The sequence below is a fragment of the Gavialis gangeticus genome, unplaced genomic scaffold (assembly GCF_001723915.1).
Source record: "Gavialis gangeticus isolate Ggan-Ray unplaced genomic scaffold, GavGan_comp1, whole genome shotgun sequence".
Taxonomy (NCBI): Eukaryota; Metazoa; Chordata; order Crocodylia; family Gavialidae; genus Gavialis; species Gavialis gangeticus.
In genome coordinates this window covers 237487266-237501742 of record NW_017729032.1, presented here as the reverse complement: position 1 = coordinate 237501742, position 14477 = coordinate 237487266, and the positions used below count along the sequence as shown (strand labels likewise).

Below are 14477 nucleotides of genomic sequence, written 5' to 3'. Positions count from 1 at the left end.
ACGTGTATTTTTTCCATCTTCTTACATTCAAATGAAGAAAAGTGTAAAGAATACTACCTATTTTCAGAAATCTGATTAAATATCCCCCCAAAATGCATATTTAAAAAAGCAGGTTAAAATGTTATCAACTTTACATGGGTGAAACTCCACTAATGTCAATTGAGAAAGTATTGATTTTCAAATTATTAATAAAATGACAGCTGGATGGATGGATATATATCCATCTATCTGTGTACTTATGTGTATGAAGAAATGCTTGAAACATGCACCTTGCATTCATAATATAAAAGTAAGCATTTCAAAGCATCTCTTCTCATGTATATAGAAGAAAATAGATTTTGTATTTTGAAGCAAGAGGTACCTATACTTACTTTTCATATACTGTAGAATTTCATGTGTTAATTTTACTCATATAGTCATGTTTGTTTCCTGTTACATGTATTTAAGATACGAAATACGTGATGATCACACCTTGAAAATCCGGAAAGTTATGGCAGGAGACATGGGGTCTTATACCTGTGTTGCAGAAAATATGGTTGGAAAAGCTGAAGCATCAGCAACGCTAACAGTTCAAGGCAAGAATGATTCTTTTTATAGCAGTTAATGCCAGAAAAAGCAAAAGAATGGGTTTTCTAGGCAATAACATTATTAAAATTGTCAATAATATTTAACATGTATTAAAAATAGAGAAAAATAATTTTGGTTTAATTATTTGAATCCTGTTACATGACTAAAGCATTTCAAGCATAATACTGTATTTTGTTTTGTTTTTTCACAAGTATGGCAAGAGTTAAGTATAATGCTGGGAAAGGGAAGTGAATGCATTTAGAACTCAATGTGATTAGAAACATGTTACTTCTAATCTTTGGATTTAAAAGCTGAGTAGGCAGGAGAGCCCCTTTCCCCTTGCACTTACCACATCAAATTTTTTAACTGGAAAAAAAGTAACTTCAAGTATCTGTTCCATTTTTATTTAAAGTAGTAAAGTTGATATTTTGATATTCTCAAATAGTAAAATTAGTTACAGCATACTGCATTTTACAACTAATAATCACAAATCCATACAATATAGACATTAATACTATTCAGTACACTAAATCAAATCACCAGCATTTTCCAATGTTTTTCACATGAAAAATCCATGAAAATACATTGCAGCAATACTGTTTCTTTGTATGATAAAAATTCAGTGGAACTCAGTGAACTAATATGTGTAAAAATTCTTCATTGCCTTTATATACACAATCCAGATGTTCACTATTCAGATAATCCCTCTCTTCCTTTCCTGGCTAGCAGGCAGGCAATGATGTCATACTGATGCTTTTTTCCTAAACTAATGTCTCCGATCTTCCTTCTGTCCTTTCCTCTGTTCAGCAGAAATTAGTCATTATGGTGTTCTGGGAAATATGGTCCTAAAAGTATTTTATTGGGTAACAACCTTCCCTTCCCCTCCCCTCCCCCTTTTTATTTACACATTTATTGTGATTGTGAAGGCCTTGCTCATAAACTGCTTAGCTTGTCCCAGTGGCTGGCACTAAAATACATTTGGTGTCCTTAGTATCTGTGGCTGTTAGGAAAAATAAGGAGGTACTTCCTTTGAGAAGTTCTCATAAAAACAAGCCCTTTGACCTGTTTTATCTTTTTTTGCCTATTGTGATGCTTACTATGGAAATTACCATGTTCACTCAAATGCGAGGGTTTGAGGCTTTTTTTTTAAAAACCAATTAGCATAAGGAAAAAAGCCCCTCATTTTATAATCCCTTACAAGGAAAGCATATTAAATATATCGTCTATCATTAAACTGCTGCCAAAAGTAATGAAAGCCAATAATGAAGTTAATTAAATGCAGCCAAGGCTGTCCACAACTATGAGACACATGGTCAATATTGGGCAAACACATTGGGAACTTACCACAAGGTTAGTGCAGCCCATCTGCATAAGACATATGGTAGTGCCCATTGCATTCGTTCCCTCTCAGTGCTGATTCCTTTTTCAGGTCATGGTGAGCCACTACACTGAATACATTCTGACTTCCTCTTTACTCACTCCCACCTTTCTTTCCTGTTTCCAATTATTCTTGTTTTCTTATTCTTGCCTTAAATGACTGGCAAATATCTGAATAAGATGGGGGCCCAAACAGTTCACTTACGTTGCTCCCTCCCTCAGCCTGTTATATTTGATGATTAGTTTGACCCTGTCCTCCATGAGGTGGAGACGAACCAGGTTGCCCTGCACCTCATCTGCACATACATTTTTGGAGGATCCTAGGACTCATGACAAGAACACCTAGTTCCAGTTGTGAGTGGGAGTGCTACTTAGCACAGGGTTCCTTTGTTGGGGGAGGTGGGTATGTGGAGTACATGCACATACTAAGCAGTACTGAGCTGTGGGTTCACCACAGCTTGTAATACTGTTGACTCTGCTGGGGCCCAATCCAATAAACTATATAGTAAATCATGACTCTTGGCTTTGGACTGATATCATGCATAGTTTGTACAGTATATAAGTAGGTACAAAACTGCTGCCTAAAAGTGTGTTAATGGAGTACATGTGCAGAAACTTGCAGCAGTTTCAGAAAAGGTAAAATGTCTTAGTTCTCAATTAACTAAATTACTACAGACATGTTTATTTCAAAGTCAGTGTTTTCAAATTTGCCCCTCACTTCCACGTGCTCAGGAACAGCAGGGTCTGACAGTAAGGGGCAGCTGGGGAAGGAGGTGCACAGGAAAGAAGTTGAGGTAGAGGGCAAGGTAGTAGAGAGAAGGGGGACAAATTCAAAGCAAATAATTTAATTTTATATCTGGAAAATTATAACAAATTTCTAAATATTCCATATATTGAATCTAAATATTGGAGAGTCATCTTACATTCAGGGTCATCTTTTATTTGGATAAGTGTGGTAAAACATAAAAAAAAAAAAATCATCACTGAACCATCTGCAAATTCCTTAGCTCCTGTACTCACCTTTAAATAAAGACTCATAAATGAAAATTCGCAACCAAAGGTATTTTCAAACCAGTTTGTTGGACTTAAAACTAAGGTCAACATTTACCCCTGAAACTTAAGTCTTTGTAACTCTTGATTCATTTCTTATGCTGCTGGAAAAAAGCAGCAAGTAGTAGCTCCAGTCCTGCAGCCACTTATTCACATAAAGAAGTTTGCACGTGAGTAGCTGTGTATTGGGTATAAAGACTAGTCAAATATAAATTTACCAAGCATTTGAGTATGTACAGGGTTGAGGGGAACCCTCCTAGGCCATTCCATCCGTAATCCTTTTTTCACCAAATAAGCCCCTTACCTGACTTAGCAAAGTACTTGAGGTTGTTCTACAGTGCATACTTATTCCACAAAACACTTAAACACATTCTTCAATCACATTTACTTCCTGGGCTTAAGAATCATGGGCATCTATATATGCACCTGACACCTGCTCTGATAAGTTCTAATTAGAACGCTCCAGCAGCCTCAGTGTCATGTGTATTCAGAACCCCCGCATTTCAAAATGGTGGTGGGGGTACTTTAACTAAAGCTTGTTGAATGATGCTGAATACACAAGGCAATGTAGGTGTTTTTATTAAAGTGGGTCCTAAGAACTGCTCTAATTAAAAAGCTCCCCCTCCCCCCCCACCAGCACCCCAGAGCACATGTAAAGATGCTCCATGTGTTTAATTTTAAGTTCCATGCTCTGCAAGGCAGAAAGAGAAATTTCATTCTCTGCATGACAGAAGTGCTTAGAGGTATTTTTTTTCCTCCAGAAGGCAAGATGGACTAAGAGTTGGAATTGTGAGACTTATTTTGTTAACTTTCATTCTATACACTGATGAAAATTTTAGTAATTGAGTGGATGAAAATATTAGGAATGGGGTGCCCAGAGTATAGAGTTGCTGTCCATATAAACATTTATAAACCTGAATAAATAAAATATCTATTAACTACTTTAGATGGAGTGTAATGAGGGACCCATATATGAAATATAGGTTTAAATTAGTTATAGTACTACCCATTTATTTGAGCACTTGTTTTTCTCCTTATAGTTTGCTTGTAAATATTCCTTCCTTCTTGAAACTTAGTATTTGAAGTCCCATACTTAATGGTTTATTGGGAAGATATTTTTATGTAAATTGTGTTTATCATTTTTAAGTTAGAATAGATTGAAAATGTGAAACCTATTTTGTAAGTTACTTTGCACACAGAAATCATTGTTCTGTTACAAATTTGAGCATTTTTACACAAAAAAATGAGCAATATATTAGAAAGTAAATGCACAATGAAAACACCTTATGAAGAGTCATGTAGGCCTTGCTTTTCAGTCTTGTTTATTTTTCCATGAAGTTATAGGGATTTGCATTCAATATTAAATATTAGAGTTGCTGGTATAGTCTCTCCAAGCATGAGTGGATTACCATCTGAGCCATTTTCTAAATTTAAATCTACATTGTGTGGAATCAATCAATACATTGTAAGTGCCTATGACAAGTTTATAGTTCATGATATACTAAATTTTGATGAGCATCCATTACAAGAGTATAAAGAATGCAAGGTTTTTGACAAGGACTGAAAAAAGATGCCCCTGAATATAAAGGACTCACATGTAGTCCTTTATATTCAGACTGCCCTTTTCTATTAAATATTTTTTAAAAGAAGAACTTAAGTATATAAACATTTCTTCAAGGAGCCAGCCAAACTATTGTGTTTCCAGTACAATGTTGGAGGTGGTCTAGGCTCAGGCTAATTGTTTTGCTCCCTAGAGTGGCACTGCTGTTCATAAGAACATACTCAGCCCCTCAAATAGAAGATGTTTTTTCATGTGACTATCACTCAGGGTGATTTAAGAAGTGAATTTGACAAGCTGAGCCTGGTTCAGTCAGCCTTGGCTTTACCATCAGCTGTGAGTTTGGTATTCATCAGGTGAAATGTTACTGTAAGAATGAAAGGATGGACGGAGGGCAGGGGTGGCATTCCAAATCCAGGAAAAGCATAGCGGCTTTTTTGCTATGATGATGATTTGCAAACAGTGATCTGTATTATATGCCATATAAAAACATATTATGTCTCTATATAGTTGAAGGTATGCAATTGTAGAAGGGACAAAGGAATAGCATTTTCATCACTAGCATAGGGTGCAGTCATAGTGTGGTGAAAAACACAGGGCAGGGCAAAGAGAATGGAGGACAGTGAGCATTGATGGTAATTTAAGCACCCCTTCTTTGGTGGCATTGCTTCTGTTTGTCACCCTCCAACCCTCTACAGCAGGGGTGAGCAGTTATTTTGGGTGGAGGGCCGGTCACCGAGTTTTGACAAGTTGTTGAGGGCTGCATGAATAGCCTGGCCGCTTGACAGGTGCCCCACCCTCTGGACCAGAAGTCCCGCCCGTTAACCCCCAACCTTTGCCACCAGAAGTCCCTACCCTTGCCCCTGTAAATACTCCTTTCAGCAAGGGGGTTTGCTATCTCAAAATCAGAAAAATACCAAATTGTATTCTAAAATTCAAACATCTGCAACATCCATTAATTTGATTTCAAAAAAATATTTTTGTCCTGATTTACATGCGTTTGTGTAAAGAGGTGATCTCACAATAGCCTAAAATGAAATCTTACTCTTGTATGCTACTGGGGGGTATAGTTTTGTGGGGTACCTGGGGAGGGTATGAGTGTGTGGGGTTGTGGAGGATGGATAGGTGTTAGGAGTGTGGGTGTGGGGTGAGGGAGCATGTGGGTGTGTGCAGACCCCCACACCCCCTCACACACCCCAAGACACAAGACAGTTTTGGTATTTGCCCACAGCAGAGAATACACTCAAGCACAAGGTGGTGGTAAATGTTACCATAATGAAGATGGCAACTACAGTGTCTCAGACAATGAGCAAGATGCACAGAGAAATCATTGTTCTGTTACAAATTCGATCGCACAGGAGACGATATTTTGGTGCGCATCACTCCCACAATGCACCTCACAAAGCAGCCGACTGCAGGCTTCCACCATACCAATCACATAACAGTGAATTTATCTCACATATACCAAATTATTGGTATAAAAAATGTTATCACATAAGAGCAAATTTGCACATACAGAACCTGCATAAAGTGAGGGAGACCTGTAGTTCTAAAATAAAATACCTTAGGGCATGGTTACCAGGAGACAATAACCTTTTTCCCTGTGTCCATTATGTTCCAGGCCTCTAACACTTTACTTGGGGTGTATTTATGTTACAATACAGATGGTACAAGGCAGTAAGAAGTTCAATAAATCAAGTTTTAACTGTGGTTTGGTTTTGTTTCTTTTGCTCATCATATAAGTATCTGACCTTTAGTATTTTTGCTTTTGTTCGGTGGAGGTGGTCTTTTCTGTGCACTGAGGTTAAAAATAATGGAAGTTATTCATCTTTCCTCTCCCATTATGATGCCACCAGCAAAGTAATTTCATTGCTACTCTGATTCTGTTCACAAATCAAATTTGGAGTTCTGTATCAACCAAGAAATCATGTCCCCTTCATTGGGTCTGCCGCTGTACATAATTGAAAAGGAGTTTCCATCTTTGAACTGTTTGCTCAGCAGTCTCATTTTATCTTCATAAAACTAAGCCATTTTAAAATTGGATCCCATTGTTGTTTGTTTGTGGTCTGATAACAAGAGAAAGGTGCTTCAGACTATTGTTTTTCATTCTTCTATGTTCTTTTTTATTTTCAGTGTGCTGATAAAAGACAGTCAACGCCTTCCTAATGTATGTGGAGGAAGTTGACTGCTGATTAAGCCCTAAAAAAAAGGGAATGCTTCATTCACTAAGAACTGCAATAACTTTGCCAGAACCACATAAAATGTGCTTCAGGCCACTGGCAGACGTTATTTCAATCCCACTATGATTTTTTTTCATGCGGTAAAAACCTTGCACCATGTGCACAACTGCACATGCAAAGGGCACACTGTCCTGAGGGAGTGAAAAAAGTAACACCACCTTTGTGATACACAAAGTAGCACACAAATACAGTCAGCTGAGAGAGCTCTCTAAGTTCAACAGTGATCATTAGCACAACTAATAGAGCAACAGGATCCCTACTCCCAACCCCCAGGGTCCAGAGCTGGTCAAGGAGGCAGGGGATTCCTCCCCAATAGAGACAGGTACAGGGGAAACCCCAAAGCAAAGGCTAGGAATTCCATTCCACATAGCATGTTGGACAAGGTGCATCTGTGGAAGGCTGGGGGAGAGGGTAGGCATGGAGGAAAGGAGGAATCCATAGCCCTTGCTTTGGCCAGGGAGGGATTTCCCCCCTCTGCCTGCTGCGTGATCACCCAGCATCACATTTGAAGCACTGGTGACCAGTATTATAGTGCTTCAGAATGGGGCTGAGGATCCAAAGTTTGTGGTGGTGTGGCATGGGATATACGCCTTTTTATGTACATCTGGAGAGTTGAGTGGTATAGGCTAGGGACAGACATTCAAAAAGCCTGAGCCTGAATCAATTCAATCTTTGCAAGTTAGTCTAACGTGGCTAGGCTAAACCAGTTTGTAACCATACAGACATCCCCTTCTGGACTGAAAAAATGCAGACACATGCCTGCAGTGGCTCAGGCTAGAAGCCAGGGGGCTAAAGCAAGCCCTCCCTTCCCTTCCATAGAGCTGAACTGAGGTAGATGTGGTCAGGCCCCGGCAGGACACTCTGGTTAGGGAGTAGCCCAGCAGGGAGTTACTAACATAGCGTTTATTACCTCATTAAGAAAACAACAGCCTCTCTATATTAGTTCATTCTCTTCTTAAAAAGCTTTTTCCAAGGAACAAATGGAGGGACATTACCAGCCACCTGTTGATTAGCTCCAAAAAGCCCTAAGTGGCACTGTCCTGTCTGCCTTTGTCTTGTCTCCCACAACACAGACCATAACCAGCATGTGGTATGCTAGTTAATGCTGAGAGGTGTCTGTGTAAGCCAGAGGAGAGGGGGGAATTCTTGCATCAGCAGAGAGGGTGGGAGGGAGCAGGAGAGCAGGAGGAAGCCAGGCAGACCCTGCTGTATGTGTAGTCTCTGCCAGAACTGCAGCCAAGGAGCAGAGGGGAGGGACCAACCTAGCTCTCTGGAGCAGAGAGCCCAGCCCAGTCCAGAGAGCATGTTAACATTCATGGGGACTCTGATTTAACTTAAGCCAGGAAGGGGACTGGGACAGACATTGCATAAACCAGTTTGAGCCAAATCAGTTAAGTCTGATACTACATTCAACCAGGTTTATCTCAAACTGGCTTCAGCCATTTTCAAACTTATTTATGTGTACTGAGCATCTGTTCTGTTACAGGTTTAAGCCAGCGTCTGATCACTTAAACTAGTTTATGTGTAATGTCTGTCCCTAGTCCTAGTGACTGTAAATGTAATTGTTCTGTGGGTGCTTACAGTTCTTATTTTTATGTGTATTGAGAAAATCCTTCTGTAATACAGCAGTATTGGAGTAAAGTTGTAGCCATGATGGTCCAGTAAATATGCCAGGCAAGGATTATTGTGGGTGATATCTTTTATTGAACCAACTGCATGGTTGGGAGAGATTTAGGAAAGCTTTCAGGTACAGGGGACCATTCTTCAAGTCACCTGCTTCAGAATTTTGGAGTATTGTCATTTAGGATCACAATGTGGGTGAGTGACAGCACCAATCCTATTTTTTGAGTTACCTGAAGAAGAGTATCTTGTACCCAAAAGATTGTCTAAATCTCTCCCAACTCTGCAGTTAGTCCAGTAAAAGATAGCACCCACAAAAACCTTTGGCTCTAGTATGATATGTAATATTCATTATACTGGTTTGAAAAGAGCTTATCCAAATCCACACATCTCAAAATGTGTGAATTTGAAAATAGGGTCCTGATTTAATTCTGAACTTTCTAATTTGGGCTCCTTATAATACAAAGATAATTCTCTTTGGGCCTTTTTAAAATTGTAGAGAACTCTGGTCTTCAATCCCCCTATAAACAGAGATAGAATAGTAAGCCGCAGGTATGGATCTTGTATTTTTATTATTTTATTAAGCAGTTTTTGAAGGGATAAACAAGGTAAAGCACCTCTTATGATCTGACAAAGTAGACTGTCACTATGAAAGCTTGGTTAGTCTCTGAAGCAGTTAGTTTCTAAAGTGCCATCTTGCCCTGCCTTCCGCCTTGTGATTGTTATAGCTTTAAGGAACAGCAATTTTACCCTTAATGACTGCTGTAAACTATGACAGCGCTTCAGATTTCTATCAATGATCTGAGGAGTTTGGCTTATGCTTTCAGTATTTCAAGTGAACTGATAAAAATCTTAAAAGCTAATCAGAAGAAAAGGTAACTGCATGACCTCACTTAGTATAGTTGAGAACAGCTGCAAACAGTGAATGGGAACAAACTATTTGAAGAAGAGATTAGTGCCCTGAATGTGCTGTCCTACTCGTATATGCAATGAACAATGGGATACCTACAACTTTGTTGAAATGTAGGTAAAGGAAAGGATCAATAAATACTTCAGTGAAGGTAAGAAAAATGGCAGATTATTAAAGTGATTAACAGCAACTTCAAAGCCATTTAACCGACTTAAAGAAATAAAGAAGTTTTAAGTTAAAAAGTTATCTTTTTATCCTCTTTTTTTAAAGTTATCTTCCCCTTCCATCTCACCCTCCCACTCCTTCCCCATCCCAGAGACCTTTTTGAATTGAAGTTTTAATTTAGGAATGGTATGACATGGCATTCTCAAACGTTTTTCATAAAGGGACCCTACATTTTAATGGGTTATCACTTATGAATTATTCCCCTTCCCATTATGCTCTTCTGGACCATTTCCTCTGCCTGTAGCAACGGTATATCATGATAATGATGGCAATTCCTCATAGGAAAGAAATGTTAGAAAATTTTTTGATGTCTCTTAAAGCTGTTTGCCTATGGGAAACAAGGACTAGAGACAGCCATTTCTCAGTAGATCTCTATAAAATGGACTAACAGCAGCCCAAGAACTACAGGTTTAAGAACATTTCTGGCTTAATAGCCAGAGATTTTTGACTTGCTAAAATCAGTTGGATTATTTTTAAGTGCTGTCAAGTACATAAAACAATGTGTTTTAATCACTCAGCAAACAAAGAGTATTTCAGTAAACAGATCTGTATAAAATTCAAAGATGGTCAAATAAAAAGGACCAAGAAAAAGTTGAAGACTATTTTTTTTCTAATGGCTGTAATTACCTAAGCCTTGTGGCTAGGGAAAAATCAATGACTGCTGTAATAGGTTTTACTCTTGTAGACGTATTTCATGCTGGTCTTCTAAAGCTAGCAGATTAATAATGAAGCTGTTTTTTTTTCTTTGGGGATTATTTATATAAATATAATTAGTTTATATAATTATGTATGTGTGTGTTTTTTTATTTATATATATATATATATACGTATATATATATATATATACGTATATATATGTATATATATGTATATATATATAGTGTGTGTGTATAAAATACTTGAGTAGTGAGAGGATGGAAGTTTTATTTTTTAGCAGTTAAATTTTGAAATAAAGGGACAGACTAGAATTTTCTGACATAATCAGACTAGCAGGATTTTATATAATCTAATTTTTTTACAACATAATTGATAAACTGGTGCATATGCTCTAAGTTACCATAGATAATAGTATCCAATACATAATAATTGTATTTATACACACACACATATTTTTAGTATCTATTGGATATTATTATCTACTAGTTAATTAACGTATATGCACCAATTTATCAATTATAAAAAATTAGATTATATCAAATCATGCTAAACACATATAAAAATAATAATGACTTTTTCTCTTTTGTATTTACTTCTAGAAAGTTGATTTAGTGATTACCAGTAAAAGACAAGCATTACTAAGAGATATCGTATATGTTGTTTGTTCATTTGGATTCATATGGTAAGAGATATACCTCTCTAACGAGTGTGTATTTCTCCTATAAATTTCAAGAATGAAAATTAAATGAAATTTTATTTTATCCCTTATTGTCATCAGTCCTCAAATTTCAACAAAACAAACTTTCCGAATCCCACTTAGGTCAATATTTATTTCTTATTTAAAGAAGTATTTATGTTAAATTCAGATACTGGTATGTATTAACCATTAAGGCCAGGTACTGAAGTTACATTCAGACCGATTTAAGTGATCAGAAACTCGTTTAAACCTGTAACAGACCAGAAGTTCAGTGTACAGAAACCAGGTTCAAAATGGCTGAAACTAATTTAAAATAAACCTGGCTGAATGTAGTATCCTGGCTTCTGGCCTGAGCCACTGCAGGCATATAGTTGCATTTTCTGAATCAAAAGTGAATGTCTATTCATTTTCTTATTGGTTTAATCTTTGCATCTTAGACTACCCTGCAAAGATTGAATCAATTCAGCCTTGGGCTTTTTGACTGATTATACTTAGTGAGTCAGATTCTGGATTTTGTGCAGTAAACATTGCACTCACACCTTGTATTGCCAAGAGGCTCAGTGTACCAGTTGGTTATATACAGACGTTCAGTTTCTACCCGGAGAATCACCGCTCTCCTTCTAGAAACTACAAGTATACATACATTCCAGCTTATTTTCCTGGAACAAAAATGGCTGCTTCAGGAGCTTGACTACAACGAGTTAGAAGTTACTCCTAGGAGAGTGAATGTTTGTACATTTTTCTATGACTTAACTCTTCCCAGGGGCCAGGAGGAGTGGAGCCAAAGGAAAGACCCTCATGCGTTCCAGGGGCCAGGGTCACTCTGACCTGGAATCATTTCTGGTTCTGGTGGTGTAAATTTTCCACCATTATAAACGCATGTTTGTACACAGCCAAAGATTTATGTTTTGGTGGGTACTGAAATGCTCTTTCATTAATAATGTGAACAGCTCAGTACTGTTAATAGTCTTCACAGTGCAAGCAACAGCATGTAATTAGGAACTATATCAAGATCCTTCAGTGCAAGTAAAAACATGCTGCTGCAGGCCAGGAAGATGCACACTGGACATGTCAGTGCTGCTTTCTGGAGGGGGAATTTACTTAGGTTTATTTGTATCCACTTCAGTTTGCTCTGCATACACATTCCCAACAATTTGGTCCAAATATTTATCTTGTGATTATGATGCATATCCTTTGTGTGCCTATACATGATACTGTCTGAACTGGTACTGGGCATATTGCTACCTGTTTTCCTCCCTTTTGGTCACAGTGCAAAATCATTGAACATTCTCCTCTCAGTGAATGTTTCACAGGCACACAAAAGAACTGTAATTGGTTCTTCTCATCACCGAAGTTAAATACCAGCACTTGCTGCTGCCACTCTTGAGAGCATTTCAGCATCTAAGAAACTGCCTTCCTGCAAAACGGGTGGTTCTGCAGAGTTGTGTTTGTACGGTCTCCTTATTAGGCAAGATTTTATGGCCTTTTTCTAAAATCTGTATCCCTCCAGGATTACCTGCAGTTTAGGTAGAGCAGTAGAGGTCTTTTGGCAGAAAATAACCAGTGGTGAAGTGTAGCTAAGTATTTTGCCAGCAGAAGCACTGATTGGTTTGGGCTGACTGATTTGCTTTGTCATCCTGACTAAATGAAATTAGCTTCTTTTTTTGCAAAGATGTGGTTCTTTCTCTTAGTGGCTTTCTTTTCTAATAGGATCAAAGGGGAAAAACATTAAGTTCTGTTCCTGTTACTGACATAATTGGCTGGGATGTCTTGCCTACATTTTTTCATTTGTGTAAAGTTGTTGCTACTTGTAATTAAAAAGTTCCTGTTATTTCATTGTTTGTTATTGTTTATAAAGAAGGCACTAGGTGGCTTTGCCTTGCATCTATCACATATGAACTCCATTTTTTCCATCATAGCATTATTTTTTCTTCCTAGCAAAAACTGTATTTTGTTCATTCAACAAAATTCTTTGCTTATATAGCATATCACAGATGAGATGTTCTGATGTTCACAAGTTACTTCTCTGTGGTATATACTCTCTTTTTAGTGAGTGCTTGGTAACCATTTATCCTGGGCTTGTTGCATTCAAAAACTTTAATTGAGGAATTTTTAAATTAATTTTAAGGAGTTTTTTTCTTAAGAGGACAACTATGGTCCCATAAACAGATGCCGAGGAAAACAGCGACTTTGTTTTTCAGTTCTGTCTCGAAAAAAACCCAACAAAGTACTGAAACAAGGTCTATAGGTCTTGTTTCAGCAGTTAATGACTATTTTTATCTTTTTGTGCTCTTATTATTGTATGCCCTTATTTTGTATTTTTTGTCTAAATTTTTGTATTTTAAAATTTGTCTTAGCTTGTTTTTTTCTCTTTTTAAGCAGGCAGAAATATAAATGTAGTATTGGTAATAACTTAGACTCCACCAGAGTCTTTATGAAATACAGAGGAAGAAACAGTATTTTCTCCAAGAAGTGCTGGACTGAAAAATGCTTGGATTATTTCATTGCTCCAGTTTTTTTTAATAGGCAGAATTACACCAATACAAATTTGGAGTAACCTAGTGGTGATTCAAGTCCACTCAAGGCTCCCTAAATTGTCTATGGTTTATAAAAATATGTCACTTCTCTAAACTGACTCTTTTTCTTTGGAAGGAAAGTTTGTGATGGGACTAAATCATCTTAAGTAACTTGTCCTCTGTCATAGAGTCTCTGTAGGGGTGCTTATGTCACCTCAAGGCAATGACTACAGGATTTATATACACATGTTGAACTGAAAGTACTGCATGTGTTAGCCGGAGAACTCATTGCCTTTTGAAAACAAAGTGTCTTTTTCTCTGACATTTTGGATTTTGTAATGAAAATCTTTTTCAGTGGCTGTTATGAAGGGAGAGATTATCAAGATAATGGTTTCATAGATAGTTGCGGCACAGGCTAATGTCCAGATAAATAGTGAAAGTTTCTCCCCGGACTACCACCTACAAGAAGCTTTTTCACAGCAGTTACTTATACAGCACTCTTCAGCTGACGATCCTGTAGTGACATATAAGAAAGATCCTGTGAGGCAGGTATTAATACCCAATTTTACAGATGAGGCACAACAGCAAAGGTGGGCTGGAGCCAGATATAAGTACATTGTTATTTTAAAGCTATTTTTTTAGAAGAGTTGGGTTCCATGTAGGGACCAAAATGAAGTGGCCAAATATTCAAAAGTTTGCAGGCTTTTAAGAACCAAAAAGGCCTCTGAGAGACTTGTGTGATATGTGGACCTTGAGAGAGTCCTCTGCACAGTGTTGAAGTCTTTCACCCTGCAATAATTAAGAGACCTAGCAGCATTTTGGTATGGATGATAATGCTAGTGCGGGATTGTTTGGTATACACATTGCAGAGATCAAGCCATATATGATTCTTCTATGTGGGATGCAGAAAATCTTTATGAATTTAAGGCCTTTGCAACTTGTTACCTGTTTTCTGGGTTTGTTGGGGTATTTTTTGCTCGTGGTTTCATAGGATCATATTGAAAGTAGGACTGGAAGGGAACTTACAAGGTTACCTATTCCAGCCCGCACCCCCCCCCCC

General features: G+C 37.7%; 1 protein-coding gene across 5 annotated transcripts in view; it reads left to right on the top strand.

Moving 5' to 3' along the window:
* The window catches only part of ROBO1 (roundabout guidance receptor 1), a 1310595-nt gene that overhangs the window by 1178738 nt on the left and 117380 nt on the right, over positions 1–14477 (top strand). For all 5 annotated transcript variants that reach the window (XM_019525389.1, XM_019525386.1, XM_019525387.1 and 2 more), the window contains one exon: positions 448–575. In XM_019525389.1, coding sequence (XP_019380934.1) covers positions 448–575 — 128 coding nt within the window. The remainder of the gene's footprint in view (positions 1–447; positions 576–14477) is intronic.